Raw genomic sequence first — 27,758 nt, 5'->3', positions numbered from 1 at the left:
TATAATTCGTACAAAAAGTTTTAATTTCAAGATTCAAAACAAACTGATAAACAGATAATAATATTCACAATCCTGAAAATGAAACTTTTCCATCACGTCATGCTTTACCTTGCTTGAGCCCCACCTCCTCCAAGAACTTTATCAAAAAGTTATCGTTGAAAGTCAACTTTACCCCTCAAACGTTTAGTCAAAACAAATGGTGTTTTATACACAACTTGGTAATACATACAACCAATGATATTTATCTATGGAGTTACGAAATAAGAGTTGAAAATGAATACAGTTTTCTACATTCTTGGGACAGTCAACTATCAATTTATTCTCAATCCATTTTGTATTATGATTCTATACAACCAATGCTTCCATACAATTCTGGTACAAAGAAAATAGCATACCACAGCAACTGCAATCTGGACAATATTCACACTTGGACTACATTTATAGCGAGTCCATCCTAATAATGCTGTCGACAATGTTTGAAGTAATCAGTAGTACTGTATTTATACAGTAATCAGTAGTACTGTATTTATACAGTAATCAGTAGTACTGTACTGTACTGTACTGTACTGTATTTACAATACAATACACAATATTGATAAAGACTAATGTAACTCATAAAACATTTACAAAACTGTTATACAATTCTGAACACTTTAGCTTTGTTGACGGTCGTTTTCCAGTATAGTAATATTCTGCAAGATAGTCTAACATTTATTCAATGTCTATTGTTGCTGCAATCACCAGCTTTCACATTCTTCAAACATTTTCTCATCTTCATCAGTTCCTAGTAAAGAACATAACAAAGTAAAAAGCATCATGTATTGTTATAAATAAGATATGTCTCAGTTACTAAATACTTTTCATATCTTACCTTCTGTAAGTAAGTTTTCTTTTTTTCCCTCCTTGTTATCAATTTCCTCTTCTACTTTCTTAGATGTTCCAATATGTTCACTTTCTACTTCATCTTTTTCCTTCACTTTATCTTCATGTTTTTCCTTCACTTTATCTTCATCTTTTTCCTTCACAATATCTTTATCTTCAATTTCAACACCAGGATCTCCCTCCTCCATTACCTCTGGCAATGGTGGTTTTACACCTTTCCTCGACACAAATGGTGCTACACTGTAAAATATATAATTGTATTTACTGTAAAGCTACACTATCAAACAAGTTTGACAAAACAGGTGTGATGTGCCCAAATATGGTAGTGATATGCACAAATATGGTAGTGATATGCACAAATATGGTAGTGATATGCACAAATATGGTAGTGATATGACATCATCGTGTCCATATATGGGCACATCACATTTGTTGTCACATAAAGTTTGATAGTGTAGACAGAGCTTTATAGTTTGTAGCACTCCAAAATGCTTACGTTGGATCCATTGGTTTTTTCCTCTTTGCAACCGTTCCCATCAGCACCGCAACCTCAGCGTCTGCCTCTAGTGACGATATTCGTCGCTTCCTCTTCCCAGGTTCTTCTATGTTCGCTTTGTCCATCTCGGCAACTGTAAGGCTTTTCTCTTCCTGTGGTGGACTGACTATTTTCCTCTCTTTTTCTGCATTATCTTCCGGGTAAACGCCACGTTTGAAGTTTTTGTATGGGGTAACTGTGTAGTTCTCACCCTTTTTTATGGTTTTCATTACTAACAAATGATCAAAAAAGATAAAAGACCAGAATAGTTAAAAGACAAGAATTAATTAGTTTAGCTAAAGTGGCTATATCTAAATTTAATTTTTCGTGACTTTTTTTTATTTCATCTATTGTTTCCAAAGTGATTATCATAAAGTATTTGGGGTGATAACAGTTATCATGGCAGTTCTCTGTATTGTCATGAATATTTATTACCCGTACATTGCATATTCATGACTTTTTCCAGTACTGTAATGAATATTTATTTATTTATATTGCATGCTGTATGGAAAGAAATGGAACTCAAGGACTGTTGCAAGCAGGGAAAACAGAGAAGCATTAAAGAGTAAGTTTACACTAGTTCAATATACCAGTGAAGAGAATATATATATAATCATCGTTTTGTAGATACATGTCGGATATACAATGCTTCACGGCACTTCCTTTACTGTTAGGCCTATTAAACTTTAATTTTTTTATATTTTTCATAGGATGATATTGAAGGTCATGTCAAAATTGAAGATTATGTCAAGTAATACTTGACTGCATATACAGTATTACCCATTGATGCTTCAGCAGCTTTGTACAGCGATACAAACGCTTCAGTGTCACCTATCCAACCAACATAAATTGATCCAAACGGACTGAATAACTGGTGAAGGTCACTTGTACGCCATTCCTTTGGGAAGGTCACATGGAATACATGGTTCCTGGACGGTTGTACTGTGAAATAGATAAATCCATATTAACACAGAAATCAGTATTTCAATCTCCAAACCTTGTTTTCATCCACAATAAAATATTTAAGCTATAATGGTTTCAACATAGTCTAAATGCTCTCTCCTCTTTTTCACCCACTCTGCAAAGTGTCTTATATTTAAGATCTTCCCAACTTCCTACCCACCAACCTTAAGTATTAACCTTCATTTATTATAGTTATATAAATCTGAATACTTACAATCGGGTCCATTTAAATTTAGGTATGGGATATCTAAACTTCGCATCAGATGAATTCTGAAAAGAAAAGAGTAACAATATTCTAGAGTCTAGTTTAAGGATCTTACGGGTAACGTTTGATTTAAATATATTTTTAAAACATAAAAAAGTACAGCATGGCGGTATCCTAGACATCATCATGATCTCCATGGCAACACTCCCATGTAGTGTAATTTTTAATTTAAACATACTTATTCATAAATGGTTCCAAAAACTGTGACGAGGGTGAAACACGATGCTTGGGTGGATCCATAAATGTACCAAGGAAATTGGCCATAATGGCAAAACATTGACCAGTGATAAAGGCGTCGTAACCTGCTTCATGATAGTTCTCAGCTTTTTTGTACCCATTAAAGTTTGATGCCATTTCTGTAATAAAATTAATATATTCAATTATTGTATTGTCATGTGTGTAAAGCTCTGTCTACACTATCAAACTAGTTTGGCAACAAAAGTGTGATGTGCCCAAATAAGGTAGTAATATGCCAAAATATGGTAGTGATATGACATCATCATGTCCATATATGGGCACATCACATAACGTTTGACAGTGTAGACAGACTATTTGTAAAATTTGGTTTATTTATTTATATCAAAGAACCAAACTGGAGTATCTTTGCTTATTAGTCATATGAACACTATTGCGTAGTAATTTAAGGGTGGGCTTATACCTCAGGGTGGGCTTATGCCTGAGTTAGTACAGTATTCTTATCATCTTATAAAAAAGACTAGAACTTTTTGCTTGATTGTAACCAAATTAAATTGCAAATTTTTTTCAGGTCTTCTGAATGGACTATACAGTAGCTGTAACTGTCAATTGCAAAACAAATGGTGAACTTGCCAATAGAGGGCGGTACGAATGGATTGTCCTGTAGCCGACTGTGTAGATCATTTAATGCTGAATTCATGATAAATTCCTGATAAAAATTAACAAGAACTATTAATAGTATATTAGTATCATCAATATTAATTATTTTTAGATTTATGTTTGTTTTGTCTTTTTTAAAGGTTGTTGGCAAAGACCATTATTAACTTGTCATCCATTCATAGAAGTACTGATGAAAGAAAGTCTATCTAATGGTCCCGAGACATGACTGTACTCTGACTTTAAAACCAAATGTCTTTTTTAAAGGTTGTTGGCAAAGACCATTATTAACTTGTCATCCATTCATAGAAGTACTGATGAAAGAAAGTCTATCTAATGGTCCAGAGACATGATGCTCTGACTTTAAAACCAAATGTCTTTTTTAAAGGTTGTTGGCAAAGACCATTATTAACTTGTCATCCATTCATAGAAGTACTGATGAAAGAAAGTCTATCTAATGGTCCAGAGACATGACTGTACTCTGACTTTAAAACCAAATGTCTTTTATAAAGGTTGTTGGCAAAGACCATTATCAACTTGTCATCCATTCATAGAAGTACTGATGAAAGAAAGTCTATCTAATGGTCCAGAGACATGATACTCTGACTTTAAAACCAAATGTCTTTTATAAAGGTTGTTGGCAAAGACCATTATTAACTTGTCATCCATTCATAGAAGTACTGATGAAAGAAAGTCTATCTAATGGTCCAGAGACATGATACTCTGACTTTAAAACCAAATGTCTTTTATAAAGGTTGTTGGCAAAGATCATTATTAACTTGTCATCCATTCATAGAAGTACTGATGAAAGAAAGTCTATCTAATGGTCCAGAGACATGACTGTACTCCGACTTTAAAACCAAATATCTTAATTCAACTTTTAATGAACTTAAACAAGTGATAATGGTACATTACTGGAAGTCTTTAATACTGTAAACCATAAAGCTGAATTAGACTTTGATTTTCCACATAATTGCAAGACATTCTGTGCTTTTTTTCCTCTTTTAATTTGTTAGAATAGTATTATACGATTTGTTATTTAATAGTATATTATTTCTGTGATGTATCTTAATCTGTTTTAGGTACTAATATTTGAGAAGAGAATAATAATTACCTTAAATGGATGTGTACTCGCCATTACCTTGGTGTCCACAACTCGATGAAATACACAATGCGACATATTTTTAAACTCAATCAAATTCTATTTAAAATAGAAAAACCATTATCAAGATAAAGATATACAAAACCAACTTACACAAACTATGTGATTGAAGTGCCAATCTTAAAACAGCGACCTCACTCAAATTATATTGATCGAAACGTCAAGAAACTCAACAGTGCTTTTCAGAACTGTATACTGTATAATTTATCCATATATAAGAAAATGCATGCGATTGGATTTACAAAAAACTTACATCTGGGAGGCGACAACTAAACTGATCGAGAGTGTGCATTAAATCTAAGATCATGTTGTGTCCAACCACTAAGCGTCCAGACTCGGAGATCATGTCAATGACCTTAGAAAAACCTATTGCATCGTCTATCTCATCCTGAAATAATGTAAAAATAAAACATTTCAATAAAAAGAAATGTTAATCACACACTATAAACTGATATTCATTTATTACTTACAAGGTCTGCCTGCATTTTTAGTTCGTCCCTTTTTCTTTTATCTTCCTCTGAAGTAGCTTTAGTAATCTCTATATAACGCTCTTTCTGTAGGTCGAAACAAAAGCAAAAATCCCAATAAATATTCATTCTATGATACCTAAAAAAAGAAACACTAAACCTAAATTTCTTTTCGATAAATTAACTAGGCACGAAATAGACAATGGATACATTAGTATAAAATAATTTGCATGTTTTGCTTAATTGTCTTTTTGTTAAAATTCATAATACATTGTTCAGTAAATGCAAAATCTTATAACATATACTGCAATCTTATAACATATACTGCAATCTTATAACATATACTGCAATTCTTTTTTTTGGTAAACACACCTTCTCTCCAGTTTTAGTCTCTACTATCAGTTTTGTTTGAAACCTGAAATAAAAAACAGATGTGGTTAGCTGGTATGTCTGTTGATAGAAAATATATGCAGAGAATAAGGAGATTATGATTTGCAAGGACCTATGCATATTGTATCATTGGTCATCACTTGGACTGTGTTGAGGAATAAATTGAAGAAGCTTATCCGAATTTTCCTCTATTAAAAAATGTTTTAGTAATTTATTATATTATAGAACTATACTTTATTATACAGTTTGGCAGTGCTGTATATAAAGTTTTCAAACTTACTTTGTTTCCATAGTTTGATAAATTAACTTTCGTTGAAATCTGAAAATATAAATAATTATTGAATTATAAAACATAGGTCATACAACATAAATACATTATTATTAATGTTCTAACGTTTCACTTACCCATTGCAAGGATCCAGTTGTAATGACGTTCTGTCGTTATCTTTCAAAAGCTGCTCTGTTTTTGCTCTAAAATCAATAAAAAAAATTATTTTAGTGAGTGAGTGGCTGAGCGGTTAAGACAGTGGAACCGTAATTACGTAGCCATAACATCGGCAGGGGTTTGAGGCTCACTCACTCCATGGTTCTGGTGGTAGAACGAGTCTTCTCGGATAAGGACTATAAACCGTAGGTCAGTGTACACATCTAGCTCGTGTGCACTTTAAAGAACCTAGTACATCTTTCGAGACGAGTGGAGGGTTACCCCGGTGTACTAGTACATCACAGCCACTGATCACCAACTGGGCCCTCTGGGAGATCATTCTTTGACTGAAGAGGTTACCCCGTATAAATATATATTTCAATCAATCAACAGTCTAAATTTGTTTAGTCAACATGTATTAATTCATGGATGTAATTGTGGGATGGAGGTGGTTGACTTCCATTCACCCACCACTAAGAAGCCTCTTATTATCAAACTTAACATGATATGAAGAAGAGCATACAGATTGTAATTTATGAATCATGTAATTGTTGGATGGAGGTGGTTGATTTGACTGCTATTCACCCACCACTAAGAAGCCTTTTATTATCAAACTTAACATGATATGAGGAGCAGTGCAAGTCTCGTTTAACACATAAAGATGTTATTTCTAAGTCTTATATAAATCCACTTGTTAACAATAATTTTTGTATTTGTTGCTTTGCATTTTACACCTTGGTGTCATGATGCTGTTTGTATTTTAACCATTTTATCATATTTATACCGTGACAAGTAAGATAATTTTGAAGCCAGAGTGCTTGACGGAATGAATAATTGAATGAATAATACAAAGTGTGTATCTGGGTATAACTTGTTCTTACACAATTTGGTTAATGAATTCTTTGTGTTCATCTGGAATGATAATTGGGCCTTTAGCCTGGGGTGTCCTGAATGCAGGACTTGGTTCTTTGTTTGGTATAGTCACACCCTGACCAGCATACTTCTGCAGAATCTCTTCTCTCATAGTACGAGCACTGTTGGAGGTCAAATATGGAATACCTGTGGACCCAGATAAAAGGAAAAATTCAATCTTTACAGTGTGATTATAATAACACAATTATTAATTATAATCTTATAATTTAATCTAGTTGACAGTTTAAAAAAGTTTACGAAATTCAAAAAATATAATGGTTTTTGAAAGTCAACTGTACAGGAAAGATTTAAAATACAATATAATTACATAACTAACCTTCTCGAAAAAGTTTATTAAAATCAAAGTTGTGACTAACTAAGAAGTCAATACTGGAACTCTGTAAAAAGATCAACATTAAATAAATTTAGTACAAAAAGGGTCTTTGTTGCAAACACTCAAATCCTATTCAACTGTATTTTTCATTACTCAAATTATTAATATGTGTAAAGTCAACTCTCCCAATACCGGACACCTTTGTATGGTTTTCCGGGAAAGTCTGGTATTCAGAATGTGTTTTTAATGGTAAAAAGGAATTTGGGACCTTTTGGACCTCAAGAAAATTGTTGGGAGATTTTCTAGGTTTCAGAGAGTCTGTTATTGAGAGAGTTGACTGTATATACCAAACTCACCTGACAAAGAAATCGTGGATCTGGCGCATGCCGATTGAGTGGAGTTGGAAATACATAGAAGTTGAAAGGATACACTGTATATCTTCACAAGAAAAAAAAACTGTTAATATTCTTAATATTTCTTATAAATACATAAAGCATGTGTTGTGTTTAGTATGTTGTTATACATTTATATTAATTTTTTTTTTGACAATAAAATGGATGAATTACTTACTTCGAGCTTTTTCCATTGTATTTGAAAATACACAAACCAAACTGTACTAACAGGAAATCAACTGAACCCTTAAAAAACAAAAAAAATTATTTGTAAGTATTTGATTATTTTGAAATAAATGACAGGAAACAAACTATACAACAGACAAGAAATAACACAAAAGGTTAAAAGGTTAACATTAATCAAACTTATTTCCACTGTGGGTAGACTGGTGTATATCTCACAAAAGGTTAACATTAATCAAACTTATTTCCACTGTGGGTAGACTGGTGTATATCTCACAAAAGGTTAACATTAATCAAACTTATTTCCACTGTGGGTAGACTGATGTATATCTCTACCTTTTGATTTAAAAAAAAAATGTATTAAGGTCGACCAATGATTGCTATAAATCTAGCATGTGTAGGTTGGTAAGTGCTTACTTGTCGCAATTTCTGGTATCTCTCTTCTGGTGTATCAAATGCATTTGGCATATAACGACTGTCATAGTGCAGACCTGTGAATTCACCGTCAATTGCAACAAAAGAACTGTCATTCAATACACTTGATATCACTCCTAGTGCTTCTTTGAAATCTGAAATAAAAAACATTTAGCATTACATTACATTGTGCTATTTTTCAGACAGATATACTATTACTAGGCCTTTTATAGATTTGAAATTAAAATAGTTTAGGTAAGGTTAGGGGTCATTCCATCTCAGTTCACCCAAAAAAAATGGAATTTTAAACCCTACCTCTTCCAATTTTGATGAAATTTGGTATATGGGTGATTCATAGCAATTAAAGCCAAAATTTCAAATTTTAACTTTATCGGACCAACGGTTTTCGAGATATCGCAATTTCAATTTTCGGTTTTTACGCAAAAAAGCGCGCGGCCGCCACGTTTCAAAGAGCTGTATCTCGGGAACTATAGGTTCGATTTTAAAAACAAAGGTATTTTTGTAAAGGGGAGACCATAAGGAACCTAAATATACTAATTGTGTGTGTTTTATGTTAATTTTAAGTTGAATAAAACTTTGACATATATTTTGACCTTGAAATTGACCCCGTGGAACACGCCCGATTTGTTGGTGACTATCACGAAAAATGTAGCCCTACGTGTCAACTACAACATATAAAAAAATTGGAGGGGTTTTTTTCTTTGTTTCCATGAAATTACAATTTGAAGTTGACATACCTCTTCCTTTTAGTGTATTTTTGGTGTTGTTATACTTATACACAGTGTGAACACTAACTGTTAAGGTGTCTTATTGTTACGCTTTCTCATCAGGCCCACTTAAACAGTAGATATATTTTGATATGAGAAATACTGGGTAACTCACATACTTTTCAAATCAATTTTGACACATAGTTTAGTGTCCTTACTATGTTATTATGCACATTAACATGCATAATAAGTGATTGCAGAGAACATACAACAGTTACTGTATATGCCTTTTTAAAGGTTGTCATCCCCTATATAAAAACAAAACTACCAACCATGAAAAAAGTTCATTATTTCACAGATGGATGTGGCGGTCAATACAAAAACAAATATAACTTTATTAACCTTTGCCACCACCAGAAAGATTTTGGTTTAGACGCCGAGTGGAATTTTTTCGCTACATCACATGGCAAGAGTGCGTGTGATGGCATACTGTAGGTGGAACAGTTAAGAGGCTTGTCACTAAGAGAAGCTTACAGCGTTTGACTGAATGTCATATTATCACATCTCTCAGTATGTTCGACTACTGTGTAATTTTTTATTTTTATTTTATGTCTTTAGGCAATGTGGCCAAGGATTACCAATAGTGAATTAATCACTGTCCTATCAGATAGGTGGTAATTGTGTGAACCAGTTCACCGGGGTAACCCCCTACTCTTTTTCGAATAATGAACTGGGTTCTTTAAAGTACACACATGTTATAACTGTGTACACTGGACCTACGGTTTATAGTCCTTATCCGAGAAGACTTGTTCCACCACCAGAACTAGGAGCGAGTCGGCCTCGAACCCTTGCCGATGTTGTTGTTGGCTCTTTTAGGTACGGTAAACGGCGCCCCTGCCTTAACCGCTCGGCCATATGACTCGCTCATATGGACATTCCAGGCATCAACTTTTTTCATGTGGGAATAGATGAGGTATCTACTGTGGAAAAAGAAATAAAGCTGAGATTCAACCTCGCCCAGACCATCAAGGGTACATTACAATATCATCGCTTTGTTCCCGTTTCTCTGGCACAGATGCAGGTCTACAAACTTAGTACCCAGATAAACCCTCCGGATGTGGTAGTGATTCAAGAATCTTTCAGTGATGAAAATGAAATTGTTGCTGATACACAACCCACCATTATTAGACTTCAGAATTTTGTGTGCTGTAGTTATGATGGTGTCCCATGGATTGGTTGGGTGGTGGATGTCTCGCTCTCAGAAGAGTTTGGGGATTTTCAAATTAAATTTATGCATCCTCATGGGTCAGCGAAAACCTTTTATTGGCCGTCCAAAGAAGACTGTTGTTGGATTCCTGAATCAAATGTACATTGTATTATAGCCTCTCCGTTTATAAAATCCTCTTCGACTAGGAATTACAGTATTTCCCAAAATGATCGCCACAACATTTCTAAATACTGTTTGAATTGTCCAGATGACAAGGAGTAAAGGCCAGACATAGACAATTGTAACATTATAATAATATTTAGTTTGTAAATAAAATTAATTTTGGAATACATCAAATTGACATTGAAGTAATGCATGGACAGACACCAAAAATACACTAAAAGGAAGAGGTATGTCAACTTCAAATTGTAATTTCATGGAAACAAAGAAAAAAACCCCTCCAATTTTTTTATATGTTGTAGTTGACACGTAGGGCTACATTTTTCATGATAGTCACCAACAAAACGGGCGTGTTCCACGGGGTCAATTTCAAGGTCAAAATATATGTCAAAGTTTTATTCAACTTAAAATTAACATAAAACACACACAATTAGTATATTTAGATTCCTTATGGTCTCCCCTTTACAAAAATACCTTTGCTTTTAAAATCGAACCTATAGTTCCCGAGATACAGCTCTTTGAAACGTGGCGGACGCGCCCTTTTTTGCGTAAAAACTGAAAATTGAAATTGCGATAACTTGAAAACCGTTGGTCCGATAAAGTTAAAATTTGAAATTTTGGCTTTAATTGCTATGAATCACCCATATACCAAATTTCATCAAAATTGGAAGAGGTAGGGTTTAACTCATTGGGTGATCTGAGATGGAATGACCCTTAGGGCCTGGCCTGGCCTGCCTGGGCTTGGCCCCCTATATAGATATACGTATTATTTATTAAGGGAATGTTTGTTTTTATTTTTCTATGATCGGGAAACATTGATTGTATGAAAAGACAGGTGTAATTCATTCATTCAGATCATACGGCGGCCGAAATAACTGGTAAACGGCCGAAATGACCAGACATCGGAATCGGAATCTCCACTTGACTGGTTAGCCTAGCGTTCTCTGGCCTCTACTACTAGGCTAGGCCTAGCTAGTAGGGCTAGTAGGCCAGCCTAGATAGTCACATGCTAAGATCACCTTCTTTGGGACCTCCAATTTTAAAACCTTCCGCCGGACCTGAAACCGTTAATTAAAATAAATCTTATGAATTGATCTTTGGCAATAATAATCAACGAATACCAACTTTTACGTGTGACATCCATGACAATTTAACGAATGAGAAAAAAGGAAAACAACAAACAAAAACTTGCGCGAAATATATTTGACCTTTGACACAGTCTATAGTGAAATCCTTTTTTTCAGTTGCCAATTAAATATTCATTATAATACCATATCAATCATTGCTTTTAAATGAAACTGCGTATTTTAATCTAATTTAATTAAAGTATGTGAGTAACTAATTATGGTAATATATTTTGCATATTATTTCAGACTTTAAAAAAATAACAATCGATAAATGATCGTCTCGATCTTCTTCAGCACACGTCGTCGTCGTCGAGAGAGACGACGAAGCGAACTAGATCAATAATCGATTTACCCAAAATGCGTCATTCGGGCGTTAGCGACACGGCAGCAGCTAAACACACTGCTGCAGATCAAAAGAGGCAAGTCAACTGTTTGGTTTGGTGGCCTAGCTCGTGAGCTGAGAGAGATAGAGAGGAGAGTTTTGAAATAAAATGGGTGGTCTGAAATTGGATGGTTACGTTGATGAAGAAGGAGATATAATTGCTCTTATTTTTCTTGGAGTATTTTGTTCGTTTATTATTTCATTAGTTTGTTATTTTAAGGGACGAACGAGAGCGAAAACACGGAACGAAAAATTGGACCTTTAGTCGCTCTGTCTGCTGTGTGTGTGGTCAGCAAGAAGGAAAGGCCGGTGAGTGTACAGTTTATAGCTAGCCTAAAATAGTTAGGCCTAGACTAAAGACTTAATAACCTAATTACATTAAAACTGTCGAAACTGATCAATAAACTTTTAAAATAATGAAATGGATCGTTCAAATATAATATACCTATAAAATTAGGCCTCCTACCTAGAGCTAGGCCTATATTCTAGTAAGTATCAACTGTCAAACACGGACAGACTGGCTGGTGGACTGTGTGTTGTTGTTGTATACTATTTTATTAATTAGTATTACTTTTATTTTGAGTTAATTACTTAAAATTATTGTACGTTTTTAAAGTGAACAATTAAATATTGTTGTTGCAATGAATTATCCATCATTTCTTGTGTTTTCTCTCTTGTTTTTCAGATTCCAAACTTGTAAATATTTCCAATGATTTTTCTTTTTTAATTATTTTAAATATGGCTGGATCATATAATCAAAAACTTCATAAAAGGAGAAGGGGTGATTATGAACCTGAACCCCCTGATGACTTTTTGCCTGCTGACCCTAGTCATCAACATAAATTGTTTGTCAATACAAGCAGTGAAACTTTATTATCAGAACAAAGTGCTCATGTACACAGAACTACAGGATCTGACCACGCTATCGACAGCGTTGGTCAGATATATGAACGTTCCGTTACGGTGCGAGATTTTACATGTGCATGTTGCAGTGATTTAATGATTAGCCCGACAACGATAAACTGTGGGCATAGTTTTTGTCGTCTTTGTATTGCTCAATGGTGGAAGACATCAGGAACTTGTACTTGTCCTCTCTGTCGGCAAGAATGGGCTGGATTTCCTAATGTCAACTTTATTTTAAGGTAGGTTTTTTTTACTGACAACATATCCAAAATTCTTGCTCTTCCTGTAGTTAGTAGAAGAAGTAGTTTTGCCTGAAACCACTTGCCATATTCACACTTTAAATTCTCCTAAACTATGTTATGTGAACACGACAAAGAAAAAGAAACTGTTAGATATTTATTTACTGAAGTGAAATACTTAGTATAGTTTTGGTATAATAATCATCTCAATTGCTACTGTAATGAATACAGTATTAAACATTTAAAATAGTAACAATAATTGTAATCACAGTTGCTGTAGTACAATACATTATGTTGCAATTTCCAATGGCTGTGCAGTACAGGCTATTTAATAAGTTGTATAATTACTGTACACTACACTATACAAGGAAGTATGTACACAAAAATATTAGAATGCAATAGTTTTATTTACTGCCTTCTATTAAAGCAGACATTGGATACAGTATTAGATATACTGTACAGTATTAGATATACTGTACAGTATTAGATATACTGTACAGTATTAGATATACTGTACAGTATTAGATATACTGTACAGTATTAGATATACTGTACAGTATTAGATATACTGTACAGTTTTCCCTATTAATTGTAAATTATAACGGTATTTAGGTTGTTCATCGCCCACATGTTTTATATGAATGTCACCACTGTGACATATATCTGACCTTGATAGACTGTTTAGGTTATTAGTAATTTCCTACACTTGTTTTCCTACACAGGTCAACCATTGAGAAAGCATGTACTGACCGTTATCGGGAACGTTCGTTGCTTCTCAAAGAAAATTCTGACATTTTAGAAGAATTTGAAGTATTTGGTCGTCGCCAAAAAGATGGAAAGCTTTATGTTGATAAGCAGTCAAAATATGGGTTTTGGTGGGGTACTTTGTTGACGCTTCTTTTGATATATGTAAGTAAAATTCTTAAGTTGATCACACAATATGATTGATCTTTTGAGAAACACAAAATGCCCGATTAAATACTAAGCATTGTTTACAAATGAACACATTATGAACACATTATGAACACATTATGAACACATTATGAAGAAGATCCTAGTAAATATACTACTGTATACACAAACTGTAGACCAATGTTAAAAACATAGATTTGAACAATGGCATAGGTCAGTGTAAAATACTGTAAAAACGATTATAAAATTCAAAACAAAAATTACACTATTTGAATGCTATTTACAAGAAAGGACTTCCTAATTCTACAAGAGTGACTTTGGTGGTCGTAGTCTAATGAAGAAAATGTATTCTTCAAAAGTTGGATAAAAATATACACCTAATTGATCCAATAAAAAGGTAAAGCACCTAGTTTCCACTTGAATACATTTGTGGTTTTTATTCATCATAAATAAGCTATTAAAGTAAATAAATTAAATTGTTTAGATAAAAAACCCCATTGATTTAAACAGAAAGTTTACACAGTTGGATAAGTTTAATAAAACCACTTTCTGTTTACAGTGTGTTTATATCTAATCTGCTATGTATTCTATATCCTTGTCCGCAACAAATTATACAGTACATCACAACCAAAATGTTAAACAAGGCTTAGAAGATAGATTAATTCTTTACTTATAAACCAAGAACAAACTTAAAAGCTAATATAGAGTTGAGTCAGTGTAGTTTTGTTTAATTTGACATGCACAGTGGATGTCAACATACTTACAACTTATCTGGTTGTTTCCGTTTTACCTCACGTGGGATTGTGTTGCAATAAGGAAATGCATTAATCAGTTATTCTACAGTAAAGGGCAAACTTTGTGACTCTGTAAATGTTTCATGGTGGTACCTCAATGTTCTCCCAATTTAGAAATCAAGTCCGGCAAATTGCTAATATACTGTAGCCTTTGATTACTCTTGTTTGTTTTTAATGGCTAAAACCTACCACTAGTAGATGTGGTTATATTGTGTATAATTTCTTCAATATTTTGAATACCAGTTGGAGCCAATTTAAATTGGCAAATGTTGCTGCCAAAACCTGCTTCAAGAGAACATTGTACCTTACACTGTAGAAACTGTCAGTAATTAAGCATTTTAAAGATATTTTGTCCCTTGAAACACAAAAAATGAAGGTCAAAATATTCTAAATTTAAGTTGGCCATATCAAAGTAATATTAAAGTTATTCACCTTAAGTTGAAAATTCGAACATTTTTGGTGAAACTATTATGATACTTAAAAATGACCCACTTTTTTTGAAATCTTTTTTTTTTTTTGGAATTTGACAAAGGGACAATACAACTTTCAGTATAAACCTTTGAAATTACTTGCATTATTTCTATTCCCCAAAAAATTCCCGATTAAAAATAGTTGATTTTTAAAGTCAATAAAATGTGCCCGGTGTTATTGTGGTTTACTGCTGCCAGGACATGGTAATCCATGTTTCCCTGTATTCTTAATTAACTGAAGGAAGTTGAATAATGTTGTTTTCCACAAAAGACATCGGCTTACAAACAATATTAATACTACTCTATGTATTCTTTGTTCAGAAAGAAATTGGCTTAATCACTATAATACTATTATGTAAGAGAGGATACAGCAAAATGGCCAAGGATGAACACTAACTTATTTTAAATACTGTTGTCAATTAAAATGATTATATATAGAAATTGTCATACTGTACTCTTCCTTCCAGAACCCAAATTAAATAACTCTTTCATACTGGTTGTCTTTAATTTGAAAATAGTAATTTACTTTACAATTACAAAAATATTAAGCTAAACATTTGAAAATTGCCACTAGTATTCAGTTCTATTATTTAACATATCTTTAAAAAGTTTGTCTGGAAATCAACAAAGTACATTAATAGAATAGATAGACGTACAGTAAATCAAATCAAATAAAAGCAAAAACCTTAGTTAGTTATTTTAGTTAGCAGATTACTAACAAGAATATTAAATTTCAAGTACTACTGAGTGTGCTTCTACAACTTCATATATTTTCTTTATTTGGAACTCTTTAGAACAGTGGCACTCACAAAAACTGTTTAAAAAAAAAAGAAAATCAGGGAACATTTTTGCCAGTGTAGCATAGCAAAAAGCTATAGAAAACAACCTTATTGCTACACATACACACACAAATTGTGTAGCAAAAAATACAATTTACAAAACTTTGTTTCTCGACTTAAAAATCAGTTTGATTAGCAATATTGCTAAACAAAATTTTTCCCTAAAAATAAAATAAAAGAATAATAATAGTATGTAGTTCATAGTGAAGAGCAACAGAAATTCTTTAGCTGTACACTTATGCACTAAGTATACACTTATGCACTAAGTATGTATTAAATTCCTACCTCACTACTTTCTTTTTAGTTTTTATTGAAATGATTCAGGTCTATTTAGCAATGAACAATTAGTTGGACAATGCCAATAGAGTGTGACTAATTCTGCAAGAATTCTACCTATTTTATTCTGTATACATTGTTAATTAACACAAGTAGTGTTATTCATTAATAGTCTTATATTTAAGTAATACTTAAGTACAATACAACAGTACAAGTTAGTAGTTAAAAAGCAATAATGAATAATAAGCTGAAATTGACCCAAAAAAAAAGAGATACAAGTGGTTCAAAGGAGGTTTGTGTAAGGTAAGGTAAGGTTTTTCGCAAGGTTTTCCGTACTTTGGAAATACCCATTGAAAAAATGAAATACTAATACATTTTATTTAAAGATTTTTTAAGCTCAAATAAATGGTTCATTCCAAATATTTGGAGATGAATTCAACTCAAACTAAATGAAATGCAAAATTTTTTTTTTTCCAAAGCATTAACTAAGTAATTAGTACACTACTTGTATAAATCAGTTGTCTGAGAAACCCAAATCACTTCCTTCATAATAATACAAATCATGTTGTGAATTTATGTATGAAGCCGCGTCTGATCGCAAACAAGATCGTAATTAATTGTAGTTTTTGAAACACTTTTAAGATCGTTTGTTTTTTGCGGGACCCATTTCTGCTGGAAAGAAAAATACATTAGGTTCTTGAAAAGAACGGTATTCTCTGCTCAATAGAAATATTTTAATAAAGAATTTAATTGAAGATAAATCATGTATGATACCACCAAACTTTCAAGTTAAAATCAACATTGTGAGGCATTTGATGAAAAGGCAAACTGCCTTAAAATACCGTGACATGTTTTCAATTGTATAGTACTCTGGTTGAATGCTTTTTCCTTTTACGGTATGAATGCATTTTAAAATATTTGTTTGGTCTATCTTTATCACCATTTTCTGAAGATGTATAATATGTGACTTTTTTATGACCAAAGTTACTACGATATGAGGAAATGATTGTGAATAGTTTAAAATGAGGTTTGTGTACTTGTGCTTTTGTATAGTTAAAGATTTCAAGATGATTTGTGTCCCTTATACTGCAATGAGCTATAGGCCTACTATTCATTCCAGTTTTTAAAAAACGCCATATTTTCTATCTCTAGATTGTGTATATTTTATGGAATTGGCGAAGTTCCGATCACGATTTGCTGATCCACAAACCAGTTTGCAAGTGGAGTGTAGTTGATGTATCCACATGGGTAAGCAGCTTAGGTGTCGGGGCTCATAGCCAGTATTCACAGGTTTTCATGGACAATGCTATTAGTGAGTATACTTGTTAAAAAAGGCTGTTAAAGCTGCACTAAGCAAATATAATATTACTGTACACAATGCAGCAGCTTCCTATTGTAAATACTGTTATAGGCCTACTGTGCTGTGCTAATCAATACTTTTGAAGGGCAACACTTTAACAAACATTAGTTGTAGTTTTAGTAACAGGGCGTAGTACCCTAGGCAACAGACTATAACTGTAGACACTGTTATAACCCTAGTCTGTGTCAATAGTCTCTGTTTAAATATATGTTCTGTAGTTCTATTATTATCTGGGCATGCATTACTGATCATGTATGCTTTTCTAGGCCTTACTGTAGAGGAATCCGAGATCTTTGTAAAAAAAAAAATGTCTTTCATGGATAATTAATAGCATTTGAATGGTGTCTCTTCATTGCTGAATTATTGTATCCTGCTAATTAATTATTTAAAAAAAATGTCATGGTAACAATTGTTGGTGATAATGCCAATTGGGTAAGGATTTAATATTCCAAAATATATCAGAACATTTTAAAATATAGCAATTTTTATACTATATGTTTTTTTTCTTGCCTTGATGTTGCAAAACCCACTTTGATTGGCCTAGCCACTATCTTGTGTCCAGTCACAAACAATGGACAGCCTTAATATCAGGGTTTCCTATGAATTTAGTAATGTGATTCTAGTAATAGTATACTGTAGTTTGAGAGAAAAGTAACAAAAACCAGTGGCACACCAGTTATGAGCGCTCACTGCCCCCAGAGCAGAGCCCAGAGGAAACCAACAGGCTTTAAAATATGTCGAAAAGGGATGAAAACATCCAAGGCCTTCATCGTTGCAGGGCCACTTTAGGAAAGTTCCTAATACAGGGGCCTCAGGCCTCTGTACCAATGCAAAAAAAACCATACACCTACATACATACGTTGTACTATATATTTAATAATCATCGTCGTATATTATTAATACAGCTGTGCTGTACCAGAAGATAAATCTTGTGACTCAATGTGACACCATTGCCATCATATTTTATAATTGATACATGTGATGATAGTGTGCAGGTTGAACATCTACAATAAAATCAAAGTTTACTGTTTATTAATATTATCGACACTTACTAAATGAAATATTTATTGCACTAGAGGTCAATATCCAGCAGCGTATTTGGCAAGGGTTTTATTCATAGACCTGGACCATCAGCAAGTTTGCTAACCAATGTCCATATACATCCTGCCCTACAGAAGAGAGTGGCGATTGTGTTTAGTTTGCTAACCAATGTCCATATACATCCTGCCCTACAGAAGAGAGTAGCGATTGTGTTTAGTTTGCTAACCAATGTCCATATACATCCTGCCCTACAGAAGAGAGTAGCGATTGTGTTTAGTTTGCTAACCAATGTCCATACATCCTGCCCTACAGAAGAGAGTAGCGATTGTGTTTAGTTTGCTAACCAATGTCCATATACATCCTGCCCTACAGAAGAGAGTAGCGATTGTGTTTAGTTTGCTAACCAATGTCCATACATCCTGCCCTACAGAAGAGAGTAGCGATTGTGTTTAGTTTGCTAACCAATGTCCATATACATCCTGCCCTACAGAAGAGAGTAGCGATTGTGTGAGGCTCCTTGGTTTAGAAACCAAAAGTGGCCCTCCAATGCTGGCGACCTCAAATGATTCAAAGATAAAACAGAATATGGTTTTATTGTAATTCTCTTTGGATCATCAAAAAAGAAAATTCTATAAAATACGATGCTTTGGTTGTTTCTGCACAGTACATGGCATAAACAAATTCTGTAAATGAATATGATGTTGTACAGTAGTATTGTAGTAGTTTTGTATACATCAATAATATTATTGAAAATCTCGTTGTTTTTAACTCCAATATATAATAATTGAAATTAAAATAATGATTGCATAAATATTAATTTCCTGTTGATTAATGTATGCATATCTGACTTAAAACAAATTGATATTGCTGCTGTTTGTTTACCAAGTCTGAAATTCAGTACTGTAACTATAGGATAAATGTGACAGAAGCCATGACCCAGTACATGTATTACTGCACCTGTCAAATAACCATTGCTACAAAGCCTTGAATATTGTTAAAATCTTTACAATAAATACCAAAGATAAACATACCAGCCGTGTGAAATCATTGATAATCAATATTTATCTATCGATCCATCATTCACAATTCCAAAACGTTTCCTAATCAGTGGACTTTATAGGTCTGTGCTATGATAATACTTGGCTTTTTCATTGGAATGAGAATCTAATAGAACTGATATAATGGTCATGTTTTATAACTATTACATTAAATTATAAGGCCTACAAACAATCCTTCTCGCGTCACACATTTTTCAACAAAGAAGATTGTGTTATTAGATACGGTGAACGTGTAATCCAAACGACATCTAAATAATTTATATTTTGAAATATTTTGTTTATACATACTGTATGAAATATTATTATTAATAATAATTTTAGTTAAAAACAGATAATAAAAAACCTTAAATTATTGATGAAAAAATGAATACAACACTATCCTGAATAAAGGTTTTAGAGAACTATTTTATTATGCATTAAAATAACGTAGGTCATACAAAATATAAGTGATGTAACAGCCTTCAATTGAAAGATTAATTACTTACACGATTTCTAAGTCTGTATGTAATTTTTGTAATTAAAAGATTTGTGCCGCTTCTACACTGTCTTTACTGAATTAATAACTTATATAGTTAGAAGATGCTTTGATGTGTACACATGGAATAGCACTAATAAATTCTTTGTTTTATTTTCAGATGGTGAAGTACTCTTGAGCATGTCAGACAGTGTTCTTCAAGCCGCACCATTCAACATTGATAACAGCTTTCATCGGCAAGCTATTTTGCGATCTTTAAACACATTACGTGAAATTGGTACTAAAAGTCCTACCGACTTCTGGGAGTATAAGGTAACAGTGCGAATGAATACAGTGTAACATAAGTAATTGATTAACGTACAAAATAGGAAGACCATGCAAACTTATGTCAATTATTTTGGTGTACTATGGCAATTGTGAATTTGTAGTTTTAATAATAAAGTATAACCAAATGACTATTCTTAATATTTTTATCATTTTTAGGCTCTCAATCCAGGCTTATCGTTGTTACTTGTGTATGCCATGAAGGACTATCCACGCGTAACATTAGCATATCTTTACTGGTTCAAGTACGACGAGGTTTTCTTGCCATTTTTGCTTGCTACCTGCCCCAGTCCACATTCTGTGCATCATTTTGCCCCAAATACAGTAAGTATATTTATTCAGCACTTGCTTTAAGGTCAATTTACAGCAGTAACGGTAAGCGGGAAACCGTTTAGCTTATCAAACATAGAATCTGTATCTATACTGAGCAGAAACCGCCTGTCCGCTCCGCGTTGTGTGTAAATGGTCAATGGGAATAACATAACTTTTTGTATTACCGTTACGACTCGTCTGTGTAAATTGTTATTTAAATATCATCTTAGTCAATATTACCGGTAAGCAATAATCTGCAAACCAGTTTCCCCTTTTGCAAACATGTTTGCTAGTAGAAATGACCCCAGATACTTAGGAACACATAACCAGCAGCTTTACTATCTAAGACTGATTTGACTGCAACTGAATATACTACCAGTAACTTGTAATGTATACTATTACAGTAGAGTAGTATTAAATAATATTGATTGTGTAAAAAATAATGGTCAACGTGTTGTATGCTAAATATTAAATACTTTTGATAAAAAAAAAATGATTTAGAGGAATGGGTATACAAAGTGTGTAGAAACAACGCCTGCTATTCATTAAACAAGAGAATTGTGTTATTAAATATGTTTATTACGGCTTGGTCTACAATTGCATCTAACTATACTATACTACAATATTTAGCCTCCCCTTCACATTAAATATGTTGGTGTACAATTCCTGTATGAAATAACAAATAATTTTGTAGATATTTTTAACTTTAACCAAATTAAAATGTAGATTTTTGTGTGTATTGCATTTCCATTCTTAGTCCAAATTTATTTGGACTAAAATCAAACAACATATTTACATTGTAAAAAATAAAATGACAAAAAAGTATAATTTGTTCGAGGGATGACATAAAGACTCAAACAAGTCTGTCGCCAGTGCCCCTCATAGACACAATCCATAGACACAATCCATAGACACAATCCATAGACACAATCCATAGACACAATCCATAGACACAATCCATAGACACAATCCATAGACACAATGTTATATTTATATTGTACTACATATTATTGGTTTTATTACACTGTTGGTCTGAAATAAAGAATAAATAAGTTTCCTTTTGTCTCTTCAACAGCTACAGAGTGGATCCTATGTACAATTTATGAAGTTCACCGCAGCAGCCATCATAATGCCATACTATCTAACGGCAAGGTTTGCTTGGGAGTGGATACACATCAATACGTGCACAGCGCTATGCGTCATTGTCAACAGTCTTCTCATCATGTTGATTGAGTTTAAACGACTCAGGCGGTTCATTGCTAGTAGAGGCCAAGGGTAAGGTTTACTGCTTATAATGATTTAGTTAAATGCAAAAAAAAGTGGTATTTTTACATTTTAGACAAACAAAGTGCTTAGAAACTGTGATTTACTTTGCAAAATGCAGAATAACCGGGCTTACTATATTATCGGCTCTTGTTGAAGATACAGCTACAGTAACTAAAGATTTTAATCATCTTTTGGGCCGTCACCAAAATATCAATTTTTCTGAAAGTAAATAGGCATAGTCTGTTGGTAAACAGCTATTTAAAAAAAACAGGACAAAAATGTGAAAATTATGTATGCAAATATATATACAAAACAAGTAATAATTTAAAGAGAATATAATGCTTTGAAAGGAACAATATCATTAACCGCCATTTTATAATGTTTTACTGTTTTAATAATAGGACCAAGAAAGTATAATAACCATTATGAAGCAATTTATCACTTTGGATGTATTAGGCAATTCTATTAGTTATACACAATACTGTCATGGCCTTTATCATCCTGTATTGCTAGTACTAATAGTGACTAAGATTAAGAAAATAGGAATGAGTTGCTCAATATTGTAGCCTTTATCATCCTGTATTGCTACTAATAGTGAATAAGAAGAATAAGAATGAGTTGCTCAATATTGTATTTATTTAGTAGTTGACATAGGGACTAGTGCTAGGGATAATAGTTAGGTACTATTGCAAACTAAGAATTGTTGTTTCTGTTTATTGCTGGGTAGTACAGTATTTCCACTACTGTAAGGAATGTAAAACATAATATTTTATTATTGTACTTGTTGTAAATATAATCCTTTTCACTTGACTTGATAACATTACCACAAACATTAATGACATTATTAACATTAAAAGGCTAAAGCTCTGTCTACACTATCAAACTTTATGTGACAAAAAATATGATGTGCCTATATATAGACATGATAATGTTATATAACTACCGTATTTGGGCATACCACACTTTTTTTTTGTCAAACTAGTTTGATAGTGTGGACAGAGCTTTAGGTTGTCATAAATTTACTGAAAATCCATAATCATCATCATCATTGTAAAATACAGTAAATATTTTAGTTTTATAATTTATAGTTAGTACAATACAGTAGTTGCGTTTCATAAATTTGTTTATATTGTAATAACTCAAACAAATTGAAAAGTTAATAATTAGCTATTCTTGATAAAGTTGATGGTATGACTTATCTAGCCCATGTACAATGTCTGGTATTGGTAATTATGTAACAGAGCCACTACAGCCTCCTAGCAAATCTATCTTTCTGGGTTCCACCCCCTCCCCCCCTTTATACCTGTCTGTCTGTTTATCTCTTAAGCTCTAGACCAATATATTCAAACATAATCGTTTATTTTTGTAGATTTAACATATAAAATAAAAATAATAAAAACAAATTTATATACCATCATGTGTTTCCGTTGATGATTGAGTTGATGTGTTTGTTGTTGTTTCCATAAAGGAACCAACATCAAGTATTCAAACATTTATAATCTAAAAATAGAAATTACGCAAATTAAATTGTACTATACCATCAACAATTTTATGCATACATTTTTTTATTTTATTTTTTTTTATTTCATACGCATCCAACAGGGAGTAACTCGCAATTACAGGATGGATAAATATTTTACAATTGTTCATGCTTATAAACTCATTTGAGGCTTACACTAGTTGAGAATGGAGTTGAAAGAGTTGTGAGCTAGTTCATGGTGGACTCCCGGACCTTGGGATTGGAAGGCAAGCACATTAACCACCCACCAAGCTACAGCTTGAATAATGTTTTAATGTTAATGCACAAGTATTACACTTTTGAAAACTGACTTCCAAATTAATGTGTTATTGTTTTGGTAGTACTGTAGTACTGACACTGGCCAGTATAGTAGGGAATTTATAATCAAGGAAAGTTAGCTATAGTACCAATGCAGCGTATTCATTTGTATACTGTCGAATAGAAATAAGGGATTACCCATTACATTAGCAGTAGCAACAGCCGCTTCTCTAAATTCTATAAACAAACATAAAAATCTGTTTGATATTATTATTAATTACCCAATGAGTATCTTGCCAGCCATATGGTGTACATGATTTGATTGTATTGTCGTCTTGCTTGCATAATCAATATCAGCCGAATAATATAAATAAAAAAAAGCTCATCAAGTCAACTTTCTGTTTTATACATATTAGATGAGTTGAGACATGATACGTAATAAATTTTCTTTCAAGACGTCGTTATCTTAAATTTAATTATGTTATAAAACCAACTCATCGCACTGCGGTATATAAAACAACTCAATTCTAATGCAAATGTTCTATATGGCTATATGGCTATATGGCTGGCTCTGTATTATATTGTGTAAATTTACATAGATTATTTGATGTATACATTTATCTCAATTTCTTTCCAATATAATTATAAAAAGTCGCCATACAGTAGTTTATAACAAATGTAATCAAATAGAGTTATTATAGCATTGTATTTGAAGTAAAGTGATATTTTAAACAGAGTTTTGAATCTTGGATTGTATTTTCCCTAAAAACATAAAAAATGAAGCTGAATAATATCAGACATTTGGCAGTTTAAATAGAGTTGCTGTATTCACTTCCGTGAACCAATAATGATTTTACTTATGAAAATAAATTTAACCAAAAACCCATTGCCTGACAGACAATTTGACTATTTTTAGCGTCAACAGTTTTTTCAGAAAAAATTTTTTTTTTCAATCCGATATTTGGTCAAACTGAGTAGCTCTTGTGTGACATTATAATAGCATATTAAACCTAAAAAAATGTTTCAACAATTATTTTAAATAATTCAAATTACTGATGTATTTTGTTGTTGTATTTTACAGGTTTTTGCGTGAGTTTTTTAAGCGGTACACGTCAGGACTGTTGCTGTTGGCCGTGTCATCCCTGGTCTACATCATACTGCCAGCCATCTTGTGCGATTTCTTTCTGTATCTTGGCCTCTACTTATCACCAATATTAAACTTTTATGACCTTTATCTTGCTCAAAACCAGCAACGCTTGTAAATGATGGTCAAACATCACCAACCTAAATGATGGTCAAACATCACCAATCTAAATGATGGTCAAACATCACCAACCTATATGATGGTCAAACATCACCAACCTATATGATGGTCAAACATCACCAACCTATATGATGGTCAAACACCACTAACCTATATGATGGTCAAACATCACCAACCTATATGATGGTCAAACATCACCAACCTATATCACAATTGTAACATTTTCATTTGAACTGTACAATTTTCAAAATAAAATTGTTTGTTAGAGGTTGTTTAATGTGTGTTCACATTTATCACTAATGAAATCATTACTTAGTTATATAATGTGTGTTCACATTCATCACTAATGAAATCATTACTTAGCTGTTTAATGTGTGTTGACATTCATCACTAATGAAATCATTACTTAATTGTTTAATGTGTGTTCACATTCATCAATACGGAAATCATTACTTAGTTATATAATGTGTGTTCACATTTATAAATACGGTCAATCATTACTTAGTATTTAGCTAGTACACATTTGGTTTCCACAGGGTTTTTGTATATTGTTGTGCAGTATACAGAGTTAATTTATAATATTATTACATTATTTCATTCATTCAGTTCAACTTTTTGTTAATTACAATAGTAAATTAGTACACAGTAAATTTGTATTTCACAAAAAACAAATCTCTTTCACACTTCATACATGAAATACCATATGATCATGATCTCACTGCCTTGTTTAATTGCTTAAAATGGAAAATCTACCATCTTCTCTTCAGCTGGCTGTTGCCAAAATTAACCCACAATGCAATGCTAAAGTGTACTGAAAAATGGCGCAAGCATTGTGAAATTCTCCTAATGGTATTTTGTTGTAAAATTGAATTATATTTACTCATTATTTTATGAGATTATTGATTTTTTTAAATTTTGATTGTCTATCAATGCAATAAAATGTGAATAGTTTAGAAAATTTTGACGCGACAATACATTTATTTTTAGCATAAAGTATTATTATTTATATTATGAAAGTTGTAATGTTAAGTTGTGTATAATGCATGTTATGTTACTGATTGAATTTGCCAGCATTATTTACTATAACAAACAAATCACTGTTATCCATGGTTGCATGAAATTATTGTAGCAGCAATTGTTTGCTAACTGTTCTATATAATAATTGTTTTGTGTTGTTTGCAGTTTGCCTCCTCGACGGTTAAGTTATCACAAATGATTTCTAAAGTCTGTGTACATACACCATGAAGAGGTCATGTGATTTCACTGAGCCAATAACCTTTGAGTGTTTTGTATATGTAATGTTTATCCATCAGATATTGTTTGTGAAATTATTATTTGTTTTATGTTTTATGCAACAGGGATACTATAAGGTGTTTGAAGTCGCCTATACACAATAAATGTACTGATATCTGATCCTTTCTGACACTGGTTACATGATGCCTGCCTTTCAACACCAGGGGCCTTGGTTCAGTATTGGTTATGATCCAATATTCTTTTTGTTTCTTCATCTATGCTTCTAAAGCTTGGTTCCCATTTGGACAGACAGTTTAGCTGAACCATCGCGTTGCCATGGTCACTTGCATTAAATCAAAGTGGGAACCAAGCTTAAATCATCATCTGTGTTCTATGGTTTGTGTTGATATCAAAAGGTGATGTTTTTATTTCCAAAATAGGTGATTTTTGTGAGGTATGATCACATGGGCTTTAACTAAGATGCGTATCCCCAGGTGGGAACTCACCCGTAAAGGAATGGAATGTGCCAAACACAAACTTTGTCCATTCCTAAGATTGAAAGGCAATGTCTATTCTATTGTAAATATTATAATCTTTACTACCTTATTACCTTGTTATTGTTGTATTACTGGTTAGCATAATCATTCAGTACTGATAAATATATAACACATTGCCTTATGCTATAAAAGCATGGTACATACACTGTTTATTAAATCTGCCCAACTTGATGTGTTCCACTGTAGTTAGCCACACAACTACATGGATCACTGATTGGGTCAAATATCACCAATTATTGTGTCAAAGGCCACAAGGTAACGATAAATTACAAGAAAATAACAAATGACAAAGAAAAGTGTATAAAAAACTTAGATGTGGAAATTTTAAAATAAATTAGCCTTTGGTAATTTGAAGAAACTAAATGGATATTGGAAATTAATTAAAAAGTTTTTAAAAAGTCAATTTAATAAAATGTATATTTTGTGGCGCAAACAATATGTGATATAAGGAATCATCTTAGTATTTGCTTATCCAGTTAACAGTATGTGATATAAGGAATCATCTTAGTATTTGCTTACCCAGTTAACAGTATGTGATATAAGGAATCATCTTAGTATTTGCTTATCCAGTTAACAGTCACTTCTTCCAATTTCTATGTACACTGTAACATCCATTGTTTTTATCTTTAAAATCATAAATAATACAATCTCTTTTGATGTTGGTAGATTCTTGTAGTTTAAGTTGTTATCATTAAATCAATTTTCTTTCTTCAATTTTACTAAATCACATGTTATGATTGTAACAGCCAATGCATGGCACAAGATGAATAATAAAATGTTATTCTACAATACAATATTGATTCTTTTCCATTATAATGCTTTTATTATTACAGATCATGATATTACTGTTTTGAATAGA

At 32.6% G+C, this 27,758-nt stretch overlaps 2 protein-coding genes across 4 annotated transcripts; one reads left to right on the top strand and one right to left on the bottom strand.

Moving 5' to 3' along the window:
* On the bottom strand, positions 1–11,478 carry LOC140051947 (poly(A)-specific ribonuclease PARN-like). Of its 3 annotated transcripts, none has more exons than XM_072097305.1 (19): positions 11,416–11,478; positions 8,179–8,330; positions 7,757–7,824; positions 7,543–7,624; positions 7,190–7,250; positions 6,822–6,999; positions 5,922–5,987; positions 5,797–5,835; positions 5,499–5,541; positions 5,130–5,213; positions 4,913–5,047; positions 4,612–4,698; positions 3,474–3,549; positions 2,824–3,001; positions 2,595–2,650; positions 2,198–2,359; positions 1,379–1,649; positions 872–1,122; positions 1–784 (listed from the first exon to the last, which is right to left on the bottom strand). In XM_072097305.1, the coding sequence occupies exons 1-19, from the start codon at positions 11,432–11,434 to the stop codon at positions 738–740; spliced, it is 2,055 nt and encodes a 684-aa protein (XP_071953406.1). In that variant the 5' UTR covers positions 11,435–11,478; the 3' UTR covers positions 1–737. The 3 variants fall into 3 exon arrangements, with proteins under 3 accessions (XP_071953406.1, XP_071953420.1, XP_071953413.1); XM_072097319.1 differs by having other exon boundaries at positions 11,310–11,437; XM_072097312.1 differs by having other exon boundaries at positions 11,412–11,435.
* Positions 11,479–11,745: 267 nt separating this feature from the next.
* On the top strand, positions 11,746–27,676 carry LOC140051929 (bifunctional apoptosis regulator-like). Its single transcript, XM_072097279.1, has 8 exons — positions 11,746–12,108; positions 12,485–12,941; positions 13,664–13,850; positions 17,385–17,544; positions 20,327–20,478; positions 20,650–20,814; positions 21,878–22,077; positions 24,927–27,676. Exons 2-8 carry the CDS (start codon positions 12,538–12,540, stop codon positions 25,105–25,107), a joined length of 1,449 nt encoding a protein of 482 aa, XP_071953380.1. The 5' UTR covers positions 11,746–12,108; positions 12,485–12,537; the 3' UTR covers positions 25,108–27,676.
* Positions 27,677–27,758: the final 82 nt, after the last annotated feature.

The sequence above is a fragment of the Antedon mediterranea genome, chromosome 1, assembly GCF_964355755.1.
Source record: "Antedon mediterranea chromosome 1, ecAntMedi1.1, whole genome shotgun sequence".
Lineage (NCBI taxonomy): Eukaryota > Metazoa > Echinodermata > Crinoidea > Comatulida > Antedonidae > Antedon > Antedon mediterranea.
This window is presented reverse-complemented; position numbering and strand designations above follow the sequence as displayed.